Source organism: Columba livia, chromosome 1 (assembly GCF_036013475.1).
Source record: "Columba livia isolate bColLiv1 breed racing homer chromosome 1, bColLiv1.pat.W.v2, whole genome shotgun sequence".
In the NCBI taxonomy this organism is placed as follows: Eukaryota; Metazoa; Chordata; class Aves; order Columbiformes; family Columbidae; genus Columba; species Columba livia.
In genome coordinates this window covers 42,445,484-42,466,796 of record NC_088602.1, presented here as the reverse complement: position 1 = coordinate 42,466,796, position 21,313 = coordinate 42,445,484, and the positions used below count along the sequence as shown (strand labels likewise).

The window sequence follows — 21,313 nt, the reverse complement described above, 5'->3', positions numbered from 1 at the left end:
TTTTAACAAAAAATTAACTTGTTATGGATAAAAAAAAAATATTTTTAGAAAATATTACTGATGACTGAAATATCTTACTTGTTTTACTTTAGAATAGATAATAGTAATATTAGTGGAAACCATTTTAAGTTTTAATGCTCACATTTAAATTAATATCTTGCGTTGTCAAGAAAGTAATAATTCTTGCTTGCTTAAATCTATTATTTTCAACTACAGATGTTAAGCAGCAAATTCACTCAATTTTATGAGAGCAAAAATTAAAGTGAAATTGAAAAAAGGAAGCCAAACTTTAGCTCCATTCCTCAGTACATTTCTGTAATTAATTTCACAACTATCTTACGTTTTTATTTTGGACAAAGGAAGAAAATTATTTTAGAACTAACCCATAGTATTGGAGAACTGTTGATTCTGAGATGCTTTTATCCACTTTTTCAAGCATATAAGCACCTTTGTACAAAAAAACTATGCAGTAAGGATCTTTGTATTGGAGAAGGTGGTCAGAAAATGGGCTGTAAATTTTCAAATGAAACAGGAGAAGTAAGAAAAAATATTAAAAACTGTGATATATTTTCTGCAGAAAACATAAACAAAAAACCAAGTCACCCACTAAAAGAATGCCCAGCCAAACAAAAAAGCACAAGTTTTGATTCTGAAGATATCAGTCAAAACCTCGAAAAACTGTTAATATGAAAGTTCTATTTTTTCATGGCAAATGCTTTCTGTCTTGGAGGAAAAAAAAAAAAAATCACTGTTAGTTTTCTTTCTTTTTGTAATATATAGAGTATTATGTATATGTTTTCAAGGCTTTGTCTATGAAAGAGATAGTAAAAAAAGAAAATAACATATTTTATTTTGACATACTAGGCAGGCAGAGTTTGATAATTTTTGATGATGTGTCTCTTTCATTGGAAGCCTATTCATGCATCTTTCTGAGCCCCACAAAGAGTGTTTGTTCTTGGGTATATGTCAGGGAGTCAAATAATTCAATTGAATCTGCTTGTAATGTCTGGTACATAATCACCATAAATGTAAAAAACTTACAGGTCCTCTTAAAAATGTTTGTGAAGACTAATTAGTAACTAGTTAACTCAAGATTACTTACAGTATCATACTACCTAGCAGGCAGTGCTGAGTTTTCTCTCTCCATATTATGTTTATTTTCAAAATTTTCAGTATGATTTTCCTACTATATTTTGTGACACTAAATAGATAAAATTATTAGGATAAAGCTTAACATAGTGAGGTTTGGGAATCATCTGGAATGTGCTAATCTAGATAAAAAGTTAGGACTCTATATCAGACAAATCAAATTAATTCAAGCAGAACCTCTCACGCCTTCCAGAAAAAAGACAACACCTTTCATATGCCATTTCATTTCTCAACCTTATTGGACTTTTAATGAAAAACAAACAAACAAAAAAAAACTTCCATCGCTTCTAGAAGAGAAAGTTTAAGTGCTTTATTATCTAGATCATGATGAGAGCATTCATTCTTTTCTAGCTAGTTTTGAATGAGATTCATAATAACATGAGATCACAATTTAAATGAAACCCTATTATTCCTGATTTAAACCTTCTTAGGGAGATTAGCATTTAAATTATCTGCCCTCAATTTCATTTAAGTTTTTAATAATGGCTGATATCTATTCAATACATGTGGACTAAACCAAAGATCTTGTTCACATCAGCCATCATTTTAATCCTAGAGAAGACATGGATATTTCAATTCAGTCAGAATCCTGAATTAATTGATGCATGACCAAATGTATTAATACAGAAGTAGATCCATTTGGTATGCTGTTAATGATATTAGCTCGGTATACTTTTGTTTCTACCTATAAGCTTTAGTTTAAGTGGCAATAATTAATTCTGACATCAGGCTGTTCTTGGAAAAAATAAATAAGAAAACTATTTACAATCATTATAGAATTGTCCTGAGAAACATACTGTCTCCAAGATCAATTTACCTATGAAAACTGTACATGACAATTGCAGATCAGCTGCCAGTTGCAGAACCTACATTCAGCTCTCTCAAGGAAGTCTACAGAATTTTTTTTACAATGGAGCATTCCAACAAACACTTAAGATAAAACAAACATAAAAAGTAGTTAACTCACTATTTTTTTATCACATTGATTCAAAACCTTTTAAATAACAATATGAAGTTTAAACATTATTAAACAATAAGTCTTTATAACAATAGGGTTTGTATCCAACAGAAGTAGCTCAGAGATTATTGGTTTTGTAAAAAACAAGTAGCATTTTATAGGGGACTTTTTTTTTCCTTCATGTTTGCAGTAGAGCATAAATAGCCTAACTGATATTTTTAAAAATGGCTATATAGCATTTTAATCAGAATAACAATGAACTAAGTTGAAATCTGCAGTAGTATTTACAGGCATTTCTTGCAGTTGTCTTATAGACAGAAAATACAAAGTGTCAAAAAATTTAATCCTTTCACCACATCAGGTAACTAAAATACTTCCATTAATTGACCAATCAAATGATGTAGGAATTATGGCTTCCAGCTTTAGACAGATAAAAATTATTCTAATCAGAGTTCTGGCTAAAGAGCTACAGCAGCATAAGCATGGTAAGCCTTTGAAAGTGGACCAAGAATTTTTTTAAACAGAGTTTTAAAGCAGTTTGGTTTTTTTTTGTTGTGTGTGTGGTTTTTTATTTTTGTTTTTTTTTTTGTTTTTTTAATACTTACCAGGAATTAATACAAACCTTTTATTTGTTTTTCATTTTAATTTGTACAAAGAACAATCATGACCTTACATTTCAGAAGCCTCTATTCTTTCCTGGTAGCTGCATTACTATGATCATCATCAATAACCAGCCATAACAAATCCATACAGAGAAGACACATAAAAGGACAATGAAAGCTAATCAAATATCTCTCTTGAAAACCATTCAATATGCAAACTTTAGGTCATTCCTTCTTCAGATTTTTGTTTCATATGGTAATGTGCTTCTCTGACTCAAGGTTGTCAAGTGACTTCAGATGCATTTTGGATCAAGAAAGAGACTCATGGGCTTTGTTAAACAAAATGTGCCATAAAAATCCACATTTCATTTATTCACAGTTCGTTTAAGGGATTTTAAGCTTTTTGTTCTTCTGTTATGATTATTAATACTATTAAGATAAGGCTAATCCTGGAATACCACATAACATTGGCATGTAAGTTTCTGAGGACACAGGACTCTAAGGTTTTTAAGAAGGAGAATGCATCCAGATACTGGGAAAATTTGTAAAGAACTGGAAATTGCTTTCTGTCTATGATAAAACTGATGTGTTAGGGTTTTGAAATTTAATACTGTTCAGGGTAGACAATAATTAAGTTTTGTTAAGGGCTATTCAGGATTCTAAATAACAATAAATAGAGATGGACAAATAGAGAACACATAAGCATGATTTTGAATGTTGCTGTGCCATTTTTGGCACTATCACTTTGAATAAATAAGAAGATTAAAACTTTTGCAGGTGTTTAGTATCTTACTTTGGCATGCAGGGAACACTTTCTCACTTTGTTCAGTTTTATAGCCCCGACACCTGTCCTGGAGGAGCACTGTCATGAAGAAACACCTGTTTCCTCCTCTCCCCTTTTGCGTAACTACTGTGTCTGAGGCACATACCAAGGTGGTGGAATTTGAGGTTTAGTTCACCCTGGCTGAGCAAATTTTGTCACATCTCACACTTTTCACAAGGTAGAAAGCTCTGCCTAAGTAACCTGGATGTGTTCTGTGCCTCTTCAGAAGGATGGAGATACTATGAATGTTTTGGTGAGGCAGTTCTCTGGCTCTGCCATTGTATAATAGGCTCTTCTAAGAGTGGGGTGCACGAAAGAGGAGAGTGATTATTTCCTTTTTGAGCAGGAGGTATCCTCTTTTTCTCTCGTAGTGGCTGAATTTCATCCTAGATACCACACTTTTAACAGGGGAAAATGAGACCTACCACATCCGTCAGTTGATAATTTATATAGAATATCTGAGATTTAACTTAGTATCATTCAAATCAAGTAATCAAATCACTAATACTGTAAACAGCATTGTAGCTGCAAATCTACAGGATAAAAGAGGGACTGCGGAACATCTGTCAGGAAGCAGCAGAAGTAGAGATGCTCCCCAAGGAAGGAAGATTGGAGCTGAAGGTCATAGCAAGGCAGCAATAAGGGTACAGTCCCATGGTGCATCCACCATCAGTCACTGCACTAGTACCAAACTCCTCTTGTGGTCATTGGAGTTGACTTTCCTCTTTGGCAGTACTTGAGTTCTTTTCACTCCAGATCTCAAATTGGATGTGCTTCACTGAGTTACAGAATCACAGAGTCACAGAATGGTTGGGGTTGGAAGGGACCTCTGGAGATCATCTAGTCCAACCCACCTGCTAAAGCAGGTTCACCTAGAGTTGAAGTATGCTTGCTCTCTGCAGCATGGCGTTGAAAGTAATTTAGAAATACAGCTCAGAAAGGCCTTGGTGGGGGTTTTAACTGGCGAAAGTGGAAAGCATGATGACACAAAGTTGTGAAAAATTCTCAGGATACTGCTAGTCTGAGAAGTTTTAGCAGTACTAGAAGTAACTGTGCTAAATTAGCAATGGCATACATCTTCTGAGAAGGGACAGCTCTGTGAGTTTCTGTGGGTTACAAAACTCAGAAATCTTCATTTAGTGTTAGATACAATTAACTCTTAATGACGTATGTCATAGCCATGGAAGAGCAAGCTAAACTTAATGTGGTTTCCAAGGAAACATCCTTATTAACTGAATTTCCTGATCAAGTCCATCCTGATTTAATAAAAATATATTGATTATTTTGATGTAATAAGAAAAGATAACTGTGGAGTAGAAAAAAACATTTATACAACATGAAACTGTTAGCTCTATATGACTTTGTTTCTAAGCTTCAGCTTTAATTTCAAAGTGAGCTCACGTGTTAAAATAAGTAGGCAGGAGGGAGGGATGAATAATGAATAATTTTCCCAAAATTATTTTTCCCATGTCTTCACAGTTGGGAAGAGGCTTTGGAATAATCCATAAAATTTTATTTCATTTCATTTTGTTTTTATTTTTGCTGTTATTTCTTTGGTTAGTTAGTTGGCTTAGGGTTTTTTAAAAAAAAAAAAAATATATGATTTGGCCATTGAGAATTTTTTTTCTTTTTTGAGAGAAATGAAAACAGGTTTCTTTATGTTTTTAAAGTTTTGTTTCTTTCTTTATTTATTTTTAACTCTAGGATTAATTTCTAAGAGGAAGAAATGAGATTCTGCCTTTATTTGTGGTTGGTACATGAAATCTCAGAATTTTGGAACAGACAGTGTTCACTGATCAATACGTCTTTATTTGAAGCACCTGAAAACTCAGTTAGAAGATCTCATAGAGATAAATATTTGCTTTAAGAACCCAGGCACAGTTTGGAACATCAGAATAAGGAAGTAGCTGTCTGATAGGAAGTTGCCAAATATGACTGTTGGACTTTGATCCTCACTAATGTAATAAGATTGCCATAAAAAACCTTGTCATCAATTCCATTAAGCATTAGAAAGTATAGATAAATTATTATATTACCTCAAATTCGTGCAGGAGAAACTGATAATTTGATTTCTCAGCTTTCTTGAGCCTGTATTATATTAAATTAATTGTTGTCAGAATATACTGATTGGTTCAGTAGTGCTAAATGTACATTAAGTTGTTTTGCAAGAGAAGAAATCATCCTGCCTCAACCCTGAACATGCTCACAAAAAAATCACAAAAAAGTTATATTAAAAATCATATTATTAAATATAAATTAACCTAGTATTATGAAATATACTTAATGCTGTTTCTGATTAGGATACTTTAATATTCTTATTTAGTAACATTAGTTGTATAATAACCAAAACCAGAACACAGACACACATGCACACAAATCCTTATTATATCTAGCATACAAAAATGTTTGGTTTTTATTGCTTGATAATCTGAAATTTCTGAGTCCTTCCATTGATGTAATGGGTGATGCCATTATAAGGATACACTCTTTGGAAGTTATTAAAAATAATAGCTTAAATACCTTCCTGATAATTGTATTTTCCTCTACACACTCGGGAAAGTAAATAAAATTGAAAATAAATTGGACTTTAATTATAGGCTCAGTTTTCCTGGTGCAGAACTTAGATTAAGAAATATAATAACAAATCAAGTGGTTGTTCTACTGTTCTTCTGTTGACCCTAGCTAGGGACATTCATGCATTCTTCAGCAGCTGTTGAAGTCCAGATGAAGTAGCTGAGAGTCCTTAAAAGGAATCTAGATGCCTGTGTTTAGGCAACTGCAATAGGTTTGCATATATGTGTCCGTGAGGGAGATACTTCCTTATGGACTCTGGAAATTAAAATTATCCTGCATCCTGACCTTCATCCACTTTGCTGAAAATGATTTGGTCTCCCAAACAGATGTTCTGTAAGATCTAGAAATCTACCAGATTGTGCAGATATGCTGCCATATGCAATTAAAACCTGTTCTAATTTGATAGTCGGCAGAATGTAAAGATCAGCATCTAGAGTTAATACTCTGCTGCCTAAACATAAACATTGAGAGCTTGAATTCTGATGCCTTACGATATCTGAAATATCTACATGGGTCTGGCAGGTATGGCACAAAATCTGCATAAGCATTGAGCTCTTCCGGCCTGACATCAGTAGGATCAGAGCATCACAGAATCATTCCAGTGGGAGAAGACCTCAGGAGGTCTCTAGTCCAACCTCCTGCTTAAAGATGTGTCAGCTAAGAGGTTAGACTGGGTTTCTTAGTCCAATGGGATCTTCAAAACTTATAGGGTGATTTACAGCATCTCAAAAGCTAGTAGACAGGTACATACAGGAAAGTGAATCCAACACTTAAAATTTGCTGCTTCTTCCTTGGAAAAGTAACAGAATATTCTTTCAGCTGTGTGCACTGAACATCTAATTTGGTCACTACTGATTATAGGGGGATTTTTTTATGTCAATTGTGAAGATAGGTATATTATCTGGATTGTTCATCCTTAATTTTTCCCAATAATACAGCAGAACAGTAGATTCGAATTTTGTACAAGCAGGTTCCTTTGTTATCGTCTTTGTAGTTCTTGTAGGGTTTTTTTTGTTTGGTTTGGCTTTAGAAAAAAGAATGTTTCTGGAAACTGTTATGTAAAAGACTGTAGAACGTTTTGTTATGTGACTTCTCTTTCAAGATGCTTGCAAAGAGATGCCTTTGGATCCTTTCAGCGTTATGTTGGAAACCATTAAAAATAAGTCAGTCTGTAGCCTACAGGTCAATACCTAATATTCTTCAATGTCTTCAGTAAGAGAGTAGTCAGATTGTAGTCTTAGGGGATGGTGAAACAGTGATCTAAAAGTTGTCTTTTAAAAATCAACTAAATATTTACTTCCTCTAAGAAAAATAGCCCTGCAAACATCTGTATTCTCCAATGAGGTGATATACTTATGATACAAATTTTGTGATCTCTCATTGCATGATATTGCTTTTCTACAAATTCCTAACATTTTTGATTCATGTTCATATCATTCACAGATACTGGCTGACCTAGAAAACCATGTGCTTTTTAAGGATGACCTAGAATGCCAAAAGCTTATTCTGGAAGCCATGAAATACCATCTCTTACCAGAGAGAAGAACTCTCATGCAAAGTCCAAGAACTAAACCTAGAAAATCTACAGTTGGGACACTTTATGCTGTTGGAGGAATGGATAACAACAAAGGTATTAGAGGATATTACTTACTTTATAATAGTTATATTTTGCATATTCTTTATTAGAAAATACTGCAGTAACTTTCTATTCCAGTAATTGTCGGGGAGTGTCTAAATCAGTCAAGAAATGCTGCCAAGACCTTTAGTCCGGTTAAAATCTACTGATATTTAAGGAAAAGTATTATACTGTTAGAGAAAAGAAACTGAGTTTTGTGTTCATTCTTTGTTCAAAATGATTATAATTTCCAGAAAGAATTTATACAGTGACATTCATTTGCCTTAGTTTTAGCTTTCTAGAAAATCTGTTTCATTTATAAGTCAAATATATATAAACCTTTCCTAATCAATTAAAAAAGGCACTTTGTTATGCAGTGTATTCCATCTGAAATATTATGCAATATTCATGGTCTTCCAATGCAGAAATTTCTCAATATTGTAGAAAAAAAAACCTAGACAACTATCTTAAACTAGATTACTGTTTTGTCAACAGCAAAAGGAAGGTAAAGTTATCCCCATTTTACTGTGAAGAAAAGTAGGAAGCAGTGGAAATTTTATTATTTTATTGTTATTTCTTGAGGATAAGAATTATGATAATGTGCTTTAATCTCTGGTAAGAAGTCTAATCCACTGATTTCTTTAATGGAATGAAATAAAACATTTGAACTAAAAGCTAGCTGTGTTATAAGCCTATATACTCAAAAAGACTGTTTTTTTTCTTGAAATTCACTAATAGTTCTACAGTATCTTACATTTTCACGTCCATATTTAGACTGAAGAGTATGCCTTCAGAAAAATTAGTTCTAATATAAAATAGATTACACTCTAAAAAAAAAAAATATGATATAAAATTAGATCTTCAGCATTTCACAACTCTGTTTCTAGATATAGTCATTAAAGGGTTTTTTCACTAAATAGATGTGGCAATATCATCTGCAAAAGGACATTGCAAGTTTTTTTTCCCATAAAGTTACACTGATGAGAAAGATCAAGACATCTGTGCTTGTGTGAAAAAGAAATGTTGAGAGAATAGGAAAATGTTGAGGAAAGAACCAGTTTGTATATTTTCTTATTATAGCTGTGGATTATTTTTGTTCTTTTAACATTTATAAATGTTTCTGTAGCTAAATGTTAGGCATGGATTTGTACAGAAAAGTACCTTTTGACCATAAAATACCTCAAATACAAATTTTCTCTTACTAAGGACAATTTATGATAAACATTTTAAGTATTCAGGTAGTAGAAATTACCATAAACCTAATCTAGGTGCAGCTTTATTTCTTCTAGCTTTCTATACAGATCTGTTCCTTGTTCATATAGCAAATCAAAATATAGAAATATTTAGGGAGACAGCACAGAGTTCAACACCATTGCACTTCAACACACAGCCCATTTTACATATTCAGGTCAGGCAGAACCAGTTCATTTCTATAGCAGCAGGAGGGAATGCAGCATGACAGAGGTTCAGCCCTCTGTCAATGCAAACTGACTGAAAATAAAAGTAACGGGGCTTCTATGCATTTACAGCAGAAAAAAAAACCCTGCTTTGTGAGGGGGCCTGGCATGGCATAGCAGCATGTGCATAGTAGGAGCCTCTTTTACAGCCAGTGTGACGTTCTGCATAATTCCGGATCTGAGGTTGCGTGGCCTCAACTTGCATCTGCTCAGCTCATCCGTCTTGTGATGCTGCTGTGTCCCTGACTAGCTTTTATGCCCAGTGAGTCCTGCTTCCACATGCCAGTTCAGGAGACCTGAGTGCTGGTTGCACGGTTTTAAAAGTCACTGAGTCCATAGAGCACACATCAATATTTGGGCCGTAAGATGATGCTGATACTGTATTATCTCTCCTCACTTTTTTTTCCCACAACTTTCTCCACTGAAATGCTGACATGGTTGACTGAGTTACACAATGATGTATTTTTAATGCCTCCTGGTGTTTGCTACCAAATACGAAACAGTTACATATAAGAACTAGATGAGCTGAGGAAATTAACAGTTTATTAGCTAGCATATAAAACAGTGGCTACGTGCTAGTATTATGAAATTATTGAAGGTTATGTGCGCCATCACATGAAATGTAGCCTAGCATGCTAAATCAAGTTTGTTTTGTAATCTGTTCTGTAGTTATTTTCCTTTTCATAAAAAAAAGAGGTGACAATTAAACTCCAGCAGTCAGTGATCATGCCTGACATGAAAACCTAATGCAGCATAGTACTAACTGGATAGAATTCAAAGGAAGAAAGTTAAGTATTTTTAAAAAATTTTCTAAATGTACAAAAACTCATTTAAATATCTGTTTCCTCACACCTTTGTTATTTATTTATTTTGAAAGGCATAAATAGGAAACAGATTTTCTCTATATTTTTACATTCATAGAATGAGATGTATTAGTAGATTAGAGGTATACACATCTGACAAAGTTCCATTCATGTTACCCATTCATATAATTACACTGACTTCTGTAATTCCAATTAGCAGGATTTAATCATCCTGTAGTATACAAAATCTGTCTAAGTCTACATATAAAGGAGCATGCTAGACTGAAATAAATGAGTAAATGCAAGAACTGCACATGCACCAACTTGTAAGAATGGTAAAACACTGACTTATTGCAGCCACCTTGGAATCCCAAATGCAGAACAAAAGCAGAACATGATATATATGGTCTATATGTTAGACAGTGCTTTGGAAAATTAACATGAGGAAAATATACTTGCAAAGCAAGAGGAGATTGGTATAAATAATTGAGAAGTGTTATACTGATGGCAGGGTACAGATTGATCTCTCATGAGCTTTTCTAACCTGTCTCACTAGTGGTGTGGTTTAACCCGAGCTAGCAATATAATAATGATAGCCACTCACTTATCCCCCTCCTCAGCCACAATACAGGGGAGAGAATCAAAAGGGAAGGGAAAAACTTGGATTGAGATAAACACAGTTAAATAAAATAACAAAATACTGATACACTACTAGTGTGTGTATCTATATATAACAGAATATTAGAGATACTCAATGCAATTCCTCACAAACTCTGTCCACACCAAGCAGCCAGTCTCAGGAAGCAGCACCTGGTCCCAAACAGCTGATCCCAAAGAGATAAAAAAGGAAAAAAAAAGCAGAAAGGCCTAGAGGCCTCTGCAAAATGGCAGGATGACAAAGGCCAATCTAAATGTCCCAAACAGAACTCCCCGGGCTCAGACAAAAAGAGTGAAGAAAGCTAAGAGAATGTGAGAGAGAGACAGGAAGATCCCAACTCTTCTTAAATATGAAGCATGATGCTAATGGGATGGAATACTCTTATTGATCAGCCTGGATGTCAGTCAAGCTTTGCCCCATACTTGCCCCCCATTCCTCGACGCCTTATGCCTGTGGGCAGAGCACTCAAAATGTCCTTGGCTTTCAGACCAGAACAATTAAAAATATTAATTCTGTCCCAGGGTGTTATCTTTTGTTCTCAAACTAAGTCCAAATGATGACTGTGCTAGCTATGAAAAAGAAAGGTTTCTAACTGCATGAAGAAAATTAACCCATTTTCATTCAAACTGGCACAACTAGCTAGCAGGTAGAACAATAAGGGACAAGGAGATCTGCAGAAAAAGAAAACAAAAGAAAACAAAAGAAAACAAAAGAAAACAAAAGAAAACAAAAGAAAACAAAAGAAAACAAAAGTGTCAGGCTAACCATGATTCAAAAGCAATGGTATATCATACTTTTGGAATAGTCCTAGATTAGTTCATCAAAGTCTTAGAATAGTTCATTATTTACAGTCTTACATAAATACAAGGGAAAAAGAAATGAAAAATTATGTGAGCAAGAAACTCTTCCATAAAAAAGTGACAGGTCATTAACAAAGAGAAGGAACAGTTGATTTACTGAAAGATTGATATTAAATGTGTATTTTTCATCAAACTTTTGTCTAGATATAAAACCTATCACAAGATCACCTATCAGTTGCTCTGTTGGTGAATAGGTGAGGTGCATCGTTAGTCTTTATCAAGCAGTATTGAAAGTCCTTTCGTTATTATTTAGATGCATTTTAGGAGGATCATAGAATCATGTAAATGTTTGGGTTGGAACGGACCTTAAAGATCACCTAGTTCTGCTACCCCTGCCATGGGCAGGGACACATTCCACTAGACCAGGTTGCTCAAAGCCCCGTCCAACCTGGCCTTGAACACTTCCAGGGATGGGGCAACTTCTCTGGGCAACCTGTTCTAGTACCTCACCACCCCCATGGTGAAGAATTTCTTCCCTATATCTAATCTAAATCTACTCTCTTTGCAAATGTGGTTTATTACTTATATATCATTGTTTCACAGGAATATCATCTAACATAGCTACATGAAGCTACTCTTTTGCTCTGGTGATTCAAAGATGTCCTTATTTTACTGGGCTTTTTTATTTTGTCAGAGTACACTTCACCTAAACTTATGTTTTTTCACCTAAATTTTATGTTTTTCATTCCCATATAGACATACTTTTTATATACTGAAAGAAATATTGTACAGCCTTTTGTAAATATCATAAATAAAGGCAAGAAATGGGGAAAGGTCATGTTTTTCCTCTTAGATAATTTTTCTTGCTGTTTAAAATATGTGTCTGAGATGTCCATAACTTGAAAATATATCTACCTCCTTCATCTTCAGTTTAGTGTGAATTGAGAAAAAAAGTAAAATTGATCAAGAATTTTTGTGGCATTTTGCAAGTTGTGGAAATTACTACAAACCACTTTGTCTTCACATATATAAAACACTTGAGAGCATTCATTATCTATTAATTTGATGTACATAACTATTTATCTTGAGAAGACATATTATCTACACCTTACTTACATTTTCATTCACAATATGCAATGTACAGTAACTGAGTTTAATTTTCAGAATGTAAGTGCTTATAATCCTTGTATTTGAATAGTGTACAAACAGCAAAACCTACTTAAGAAGGTATAGTATTTTCTTTTTAAAGCAAATAAAGGAAAAAAAATGTCCAATGTGTTTATTACAGAACATTTCTTCCCAGTGTGCTTTTCAAAAAGTTTTAAAGAAGTATGAATTCTTGTAAGCATACATAGATGTATGTGTATATGTATTCGTATATATATAAGTAATATGAATTATTAAGGTGTTGTCTTAAAAGTTTGAGGCTGTATCATAGTAAAACACACCACCTTATGTGCTGTACTTAAGCATTGTACTATAGTTAATACATCATGCAAATGAATTCATGGCTTAGGCTTCCTGCATTTAAAGATACATCATAGTATATTTTTGTAAAGATTTTTTTTTTTTTTTTTTTAACAAGAAAACAGTACATTTTCTTATTCCTATTCAGATGCTAGAATGCAAGTAAATAGTTTCATTCTTACAAACTGCTAAGGAAGTTTGGAGCAGCCACTGGCTCCAGCCACCCCAGCCCAGGACCCTCCTGCCCAGTTGCTGGAGCCCAGCCTGGTGCCTCTTGGTACCCAGGGTCTCTGCTTGGGCTGAGGAGTGCATCCATCTGCTATTTTCCAATTAGTGGGTTCAACCAGAAGTGAAGTGTGTATTCCAGAGACAGGCACAGACACACACAGGACATGGATATGGCCAGTTACACAGGTGGCCACAGAAAAGGCACAGCCTCCAGCAGCCCCCACATTCAGGACTCGCACCAGACACAGGCACAGGCAGCCACATCCCCTCCTCCTCTTGGGCTGACAGAGGCAGAAGTTCACTAGTGCAGCACACACACCACACTCTCCAGGTTCACAAGCACATGCACATTTGCAGATCCCCAGAGCACCAGCACAGTGCCTCTGCCCTCCTCACACTGGTCCCCCCCGCATCTGTTTTTTGGGATACAGCCCCAGTAGCTGAAGGTTAAAGACCCCACTGGTTCCAGTAGCTGACACTACAGACCAGGAATGTCCACAGTCCCTGTCTGGCTCTAGGAGCAGCTCCTATGAAGCAGGAGCATAAACATGCTGTTATTACTCATGAGATAAGTAGATGTTCACAGAAGATGAACTGACAAGTGAGAAACGAACTGTCCCTTTTGCAATCTCACTCTTTTTATTGATAACATCATATATCTGTCCGCTGTATGAGGCTCTTCTGCCTTTAGTGCTAGTTGTTTTTCACCTGTGTGTTTTCGGTGAGGACATTTGTTATGTCAAATTAAAGAATCATGTAGTCGTAGCCTTAAAATACCTCAGGAGGATGATAAGCCAAAATAAATTTTATCTCTGACAGTCCAAGCAGCTGTTTGCCTAACACTTTTATTTGGATATCTACAGCTGTCTTCTGAAATCTTGCCTGCTCTATTTAAGTAACAGTTCTGTCTCAGCCACACAATTCCAGTGTTTTCAGATATCATAAATGAGTGATTTTACTGAGAGAGATGATTGCAATGTGACATTTACTCAGTTGCATGTAATGTATTTTAGTATTCTTTCTTACACTTTCTAGAGTCCATTTTTTTCTAAAAAATGAACACATTTAGGTTTTTGAGGGGATTTTTTGTTGTTGTTTTTAAATAGAAATAATTGTTGGTATAATCCAGTGTTTTCTTAGCCATTCTCTAACTAGCAAGGGGAAATAGTTATAGCATAATTTACCTCAATTGTAAAATGCACTAATAAACATATAATATTCCATTAGTTTTAGGTCAAGACTGTGTACCAATGACCATCTCTGGAAAAGAATAATGGAATATATAAACAGCAACAAAAAATGTCTTGCATCAGAGTCATCAACCTAACAGTAATGAGATTGTCATCATGGTAGATTTTATTGAGAAAATTAGAACACCAAGTTAAGAGGAAAGCAGGCTATCAGTATGAATAACTGATTTTTTCACTGTCTGTTGCAACTGTGCATTAAAACTTACTTTCATTTTAGATTGCTTAAGTGGAATAGACAAAAATTAGCTGTTTGTAAAAAAAAATCCACTGCTTTTGAAAACAGAAGACAAGACAACTGAATTTAGAAGCTTTAGTTTATCTATTGCAGATATTTTCAGTCATTTCAGATAATATATTCCAAGAGTTCATCACTGGATGATATGTTTGATAAACTACAAAGAGAGTGTGATTTTTAGTTCAATTCACACAATAATAAACTGAAACTGAAATTAACTGTTTCAAATCCTAAGAACTATATATATGTTATTTTTAGCTGGCAACACAACATTCTGGAGAGAGAAATCATGATTAATTAAACAAATAATATTAAGTAACCTCATAAAGTTCAACATGGGGATGTGCAAGTCCTGTACCTGGAGAAGATCAGCCTCAGGCACCAGTATATGCTGAGGGCCACCCAACTGAAATGCAGTTTGACAGAAAAGGACCTGAGGTCCTCTTGCCCCCTATGGCAAAGACCTGCCAGCTAAATGGAAATGCCAAAAATTGCACATTCAGGTGTGATCCCTGGTAGCAGGCCTAGGGAGCAGAGCAAGCCATACAGAGCAGCCGCCCTCTCTGACCCACTGTTTGAGACATGGCAGAACTTTCCTGGTGAATTTTAAAGCATCTGCTGCCTTCAGAGAGGGAGACATGGGGAGATGGGTTTCTCTTGAAGGCACTGACAAAGGTTTGCCCTGATACTCACTGTAGAGGTGTTCCCAGCAATTTCCCCAATGGTATGTGACAGCATATGAAGTGACTTTACATACCTCCCTGTTTACACAATGCAGTGCATCTCTTTGGTGGCTGAGACTAGATGAAGAATAAGGAATCAGTCTTTTCCTATGTAGTTATCAGAAAAAATGTTGCGCAAAATACCTCTGTTTTCAGAGGCATTGGGTGATGCTTGGCCTGTTCTGCTGAGTGAGGGATATAGAGGACATGTATTCACATGTTCTGGGAACTACTGACTTAAGTTCTGCTGTCAGAGGGTCAAAGTAGTAATCAAAATTGTCCATTCTAGCTTGAAGCACAACACCCGGGACCCATAGCTTGTGGACATTAGAGATAAGATCACAGCATATTCTTTGTGTAAGGTTCTTAAAATCATTCTTTATCAGCCTTTTGTTGTGCAGTTTGACACCTTTATTCCAACTGAACTTGAGATTATCCCTCTATCCCTTCTCTCTTCAGCCACCAAAAAACTTATTTTTTTCCCAGTGTGGTCAGATCTCACTGGAAATACTTGTCATTCCTTTAACAGATCTGACCTAATTTCAAGTCTTTAAGAAACTCCCCAAGGTTGACCTTAAACTACCTTGCATGCATTTCATTACAGCTTCTGTTACAGAGAGATTTGAAAGGGTCTTTAGATACCTTTAAGATGGGCATCAGTGCTGATTCAGGAATGCAATTCTCATGGGATATTTAGAGGTATTTAGCTGCATCTTTGGAGAATTATTTACATGTATCCCATATACTCCCAGCCTAAACAGGATTCACCAAGTCCAGTCAACTTTCTTGCCCCTCTAAATTGTGTTCATGTGCCAAGAACCACAAGCCATCTAACATATTAGATAGTTCAAGTGAATGGAAACTACATGGGTGATTCAGCCTCTGGAGATGGAAAAATCAGGACCTTACCAAGGATTCCTGCACACAGGTGAATTAAGGGCATGGGCTTGAGCACTGACAAGTAGGTGACTGTGCTTGAGCAGGGGAGTTGGACAAGATGACCTCCAGGAGTCCCTTTCAACCTCAACCATTCTGTGATTTCTGTGGGTCCTGGAAGACACCAAGTTGAACAGGACTCAGCAGTGTTACGTTGGCAAATGATAACTTGGGCTGCCTTAGGGAAAGTATTGCCAGCAGGTTCAGGGAGGTGATCCTTCCCTTCTCCTCAGCACAGGCAAGGCCACACCTGAAGTGCTGTGTGCAGTTCCGGGCTTTCCAGTATAAGAGGCATAAGGAGCTGCTAGAGAGTCCAATGAAGGGCTGCAAAGGTGGTGAAGGGACTGGAGCATCTCCATTATGAGGAAAAGGCTGAGAGAGCTGGGACTGTTTGACCCATAGAAGGCTCAAGGCGGGGATCTCATCAACGTATATAAATAGCTGAAGGGAGAGTGCACAGAGGACAGAAACAGGTTCTTCTCAGTTGTACCCAGTGACAGGACCAGAGGCAACAGGCAAAAACTGAAAGACAAGGGTTTCCTTCTGAACATCAGGAAACACTTTTGTGCTGGAAGGGTGACTTAAACTATGACCCTGCCCAGAGATTTGGTGGAGTCACTGTCCTTGAGATATTAAAAAACTGTCTAGACAAAATCCTGGATAACTGGCTGTAGATATCCCTGTTTGAGCAAGAGAGTTGAACCAGATGACCTCCAGAGGTCTTTTCTAACCTCAACTGTTTTGTGATTCTGTAACATGATAACTTGATTGTGTAATTCTAGAGTAAAGGTGGAGCTTGGGTAATTACTTCACCAGAGGAATATGAAATACACTGGCTAATGACTAATGAGATACTTAGATGTATACATCACACTAAAATTCTCTTCCAGTTCTTGTAAGTATTAACATTATTGTTTGCTTCTTTTCCCTCCTGTGAATTTCAATATGTTCCAGAACATTCAGCCTCATAGGGCAATTTGCAGTTACAGTACTTTGATTTACCCGTGCATTTCTGTACAGAAAAAAGTCCAGATTGTAACACCATCTGGTAGTTTTTCAGTACTTATTTTACATCCCTTCATTTCTGTCATTTTTTCGATGCAGTTGACTTCTGAAATTGCTGATTCAGTTACAGTTAGAAATAAAGAGAAGAAACTGAAGTGATCTATACTGAAGCCTCCACAGCTTCAAATATAAGGGAAGAGCCAAAGTTACCACACAGAACATAAATTTCACCATTCCACAAACTCCCTGCCTTGTCAGTCTTGGTATTTGCACTAGTTGATAAAACCTGTGGAGTCAATGAGACAGCACAAAAGGCTGTTGCCTTCATGTTGCCCTATTTGGGGGATTATTCTCCCAAGAACACCCCTGTGTCCCTCCTCATTACTTCCCCATTAACTCTATTTTCTGACATTTCCAGTACAGAGATTTTATCACTGAGTAAAGTATACAGAAAAACAAACAAACAAACAAAACCAACACAAAACACAAACCCAACATTTTATATGACCTAGGGAAGACACATGCCCGGCAGCTAGGTGATTTAGAGAACCTCTGCACTGACAGAAACCTTAGCTTTTTCCATACACCTAAGAATTTATGTTCCCTGATCACTCACGTTTCTTTAATCACTGTTACTACTGGGGTTGGCTTTGCAGTAAACCAAATTATTTCTTTCAGCACAAATCTTGGATTTTGTTCTGGAGGCAGTTCACTTCTGTAACCACCCCTAACAGCCAGCATGGGTAAGACTTCGAAAATGTTGGCACCTCCTGCCCTGTGAAGTCCTCCAGCTCTGTCTTCCACCTTCCACCACCTCATGAATTTTCATGCTAAATTCTAGAAAATGCTCCAAAAGGCATAAGAATGTCCAAGTAAGCTTCAGTACACCTTTCACTTTGTTTTTAACGCTCTGAAATGGAAAATGAAATAAACAATCACATCTTTTTGGACTACAAAAGGTACCATTTAGAGCCAAATGGATACTGGGCATTGCCTGGCTCTTAGGCTCTTACGCAAGTTAGGGAGACACCCTTTGCAACATGTTTACCTTAGATGGAAGTAGTTGCAACAAAACAGAATCTCCCGGGAATGAGCCAAGAGCTAAGCAGCGTGCATGAGCTTCTATACAGCTATCATGATAAATGATCAAAGAAGGCTAGGAGAAATGGGAAATTGATGCTGTTGCAATGCCAGACTGCTCAGTTGACATCGTTTAAACCAAATCATGATCAAAACAGCTTATTGATTTATTTATGATACATAATTAACAGGCAATCAGATGAACTATGTGCTTAGGATCAAAAACAGTCATGCAGTAGAAAAACTGCAGTCCTAAACACTTACGAAATATGAATTAACTTCTTCAAATTTCTGAACACCCTTCTTGAGCAAATCTCCTAAAGTTCTAGTCACAGACACACACACGTGCACATACACACACACAAACACAGACATATGCACCCCGTCTCTCACAGTTTGTACAGGTTACCATCACCCGCTCCCCAGCAGTGGGAGCTCCACAGGGTGCACACCCCTCCTGTAGGAGATGCAGTTGTCCCAGCATTTGCTGCTGTCCACATGTAGAACTTTCCCTTTTATTGTGCAGACCAACTTATTTTGACAAGTTCCAATGGGAACAGAACTGCTTTTAAAGAAGAGGCATGTGTTATGTTGATAAGCAAAGGTAAACTAGCATTTTGGATTATATAAATCATTAATAAAAGGGACTTTTGTAAGTTTTAGACCAGATAATAACAGAAAATAAAACATGAATGTTTATGTTATTAAACATAACACTATATTATAAAACAAAACACCCAGCACTAAAGGCATTACCTAAAATCATTGTCAAAAAGCTGTCATTTCCAGTAGTCTTTAATTAGTGGAAAACGCTTGTATTAATTTTAGAGAGTTCTGATAATACTGAATAACTGAATATTCCCAAAGGCTTTCTGATATTTGTTCATGTCACTTTTGGCAAATCCCTGTGTTATTTCTTTTTTTTTTTTTAGTCAAACAATGTAAAAATTCTTGTGTAGAAATTATAATTTTTGAAGTGCTTACAAGAATTTCTTACAGCTTAACTAAAGAGAAGAATAGTTAGCTGCTACCCTGTTTTCTGTATAACTCTTTTTTTACCAAGAGCTTCTTCTTGATATCTGTGTCAGTAACCTATTTAGGTCACATTCATTCCTCTTGAGTAACTATTTTTTCAGTTGAAAATGTAATGTTGCAGATCACTAGATCAAGGTCATTGTTTCACACCTACTCATAGCAGCAGCTCTAAATCTTGAACAAAATGGTCAAAGTACATGTCAGCAACAGCTTTAGTAATAGCAAAATCAGCAGAAAGTCTTACAGGAAAAAAAACAAGTAGAAATTTTGTGATGATAAATATAGAACTCCCACCCTTCTTCCTGGGCTTAAATACTGAATCATTCTAGCTATGAGAAAAAAAAATAATACCTTTACAGTGGAAATGTCTACATTGAATACAAAGGTGGGATCTGAGGCAAGGGGGAGATGTTTAAGCATTTGGATATGCTTCTGAAAAAAAATCACTTTTTTTTTATACAAAAATTCCTGTATTTTTACTTAACTGAAGTGAATGCATTGCTCTTGTAGTTGCAGACATCCTTCACGAAGTTTATCTGACTTCATGCAGCCTACAACAGGTTTTTCAAAAAGACTTAATAACATAATCAGAACACAGGCTCTAGATATTTCTGCATCTGACTTAAAACACTGAATTGCAAACAATATTGCAATGCATTTATTCTTTTTCATGCAATGACTTTGCTATATGTTTGCTCTTCAATAATCAACTATGCAAAAATATGAGAATAACAATGAGCTTTATACAAAATTCTTTATTTACAAATCATTGCCAAGGAAATGTAATATCCTTAGCTTCATAAAAAGAGTATTATATAAAGATGACTGAAAGATCACTTGAAGAGGTTCCACCAAAACAATTTCACAATTTGCAACTTTACAAATGATAACTAAAACAAAGAATATAAATTTGTATTTTGCAATGGTGTACTGATTTGTAAATGAAGGTAGAACTGTGAAATCTGGTACTTTATTGTTTCATCATAAGCACTGGATGGGAGAACCACATACACCCCTGCTGCACACACATGGGAGTTGTCAGCAGCAGTTAGACCTTCATGCAAAACTACACTGATCATCTACAGTACTTTCATTTCTAAAGTTTTAATTTGTAAATCTCTCATTACTACATAAACCTTGATTAATCAGAGTTTATAATGCCCATGAAAGTGTGCACAATGCACAGAACTAATCTCACCCAATACCCAGCAGAATTCTAAGTAGAATTTAAGTTAAAAAAAAAGTTGAAATGTATCCAGAACATCAAGAAAAATACTTAACTTTTTATCTGAAATCATTTGTGCTGCCACAGTCATGGTATAGCTTTTAAATTTACTGCACATCACTGTTTATCATGCTAATATCTATTAAATGAATTCTGATTCATGTGTCTGTGTCTTTTTCATATACTCTGTCTTCAGTACTGCTAACTAAAATAACTCAGGCTTTTTTAGAGATCTGTTCATCTGAAAACTAGGGGTTTGTACATGTATGTGTATAAAGGAATTGTCTGAATGCATAGTATATTTATAATAAGAACCTCAATATTCTATGTATTTGCATTCCATTTATTGTTGCATTTTCATATCCAATAGCTTAAAGGCAGTTGAATAAGTCATGTTTTTCCTTTAATCTTTAGATGACTAAAACCACTGGAGTGATACATGAGTGAAATAAACTATACTAGAATAGCTTTTTAATGTAATTTCATCTAATTCTTTATATAGCTAGCATTATTTTAATTTGGGCCTCTGTCCTGTGTAACCTCATCTAGGTATTCCTGCTCTGGCAGGGGGATTGAACTAGATGATCTTTCAAGGTCCGTTCCAATCCCTAACATTCTGTGACTCTGTGATTCTGTGTGTTATACTGTGGTATTCCATCTGGTTTGTTTTATAGGAAAATATGTCTATCTC

At 35.7% G+C, this 21,313-nt stretch overlaps 1 protein-coding gene across 1 annotated transcript in view; it reads left to right on the top strand.

The window, feature by feature from the left end:
• The window catches only part of KLHL1 (kelch like family member 1), a 215,519-nt gene that overhangs the window by 142,082 nt on the left and 52,124 nt on the right, over positions 1–21,313 (top strand). Inside the window, exon 6 of the mRNA XM_005501782.3 lies at positions 7,550–7,736. Coding sequence (XP_005501839.2) covers positions 7,550–7,736 — 187 coding nt within the window. The remainder of the gene's footprint in view (positions 1–7,549; positions 7,737–21,313) is intronic.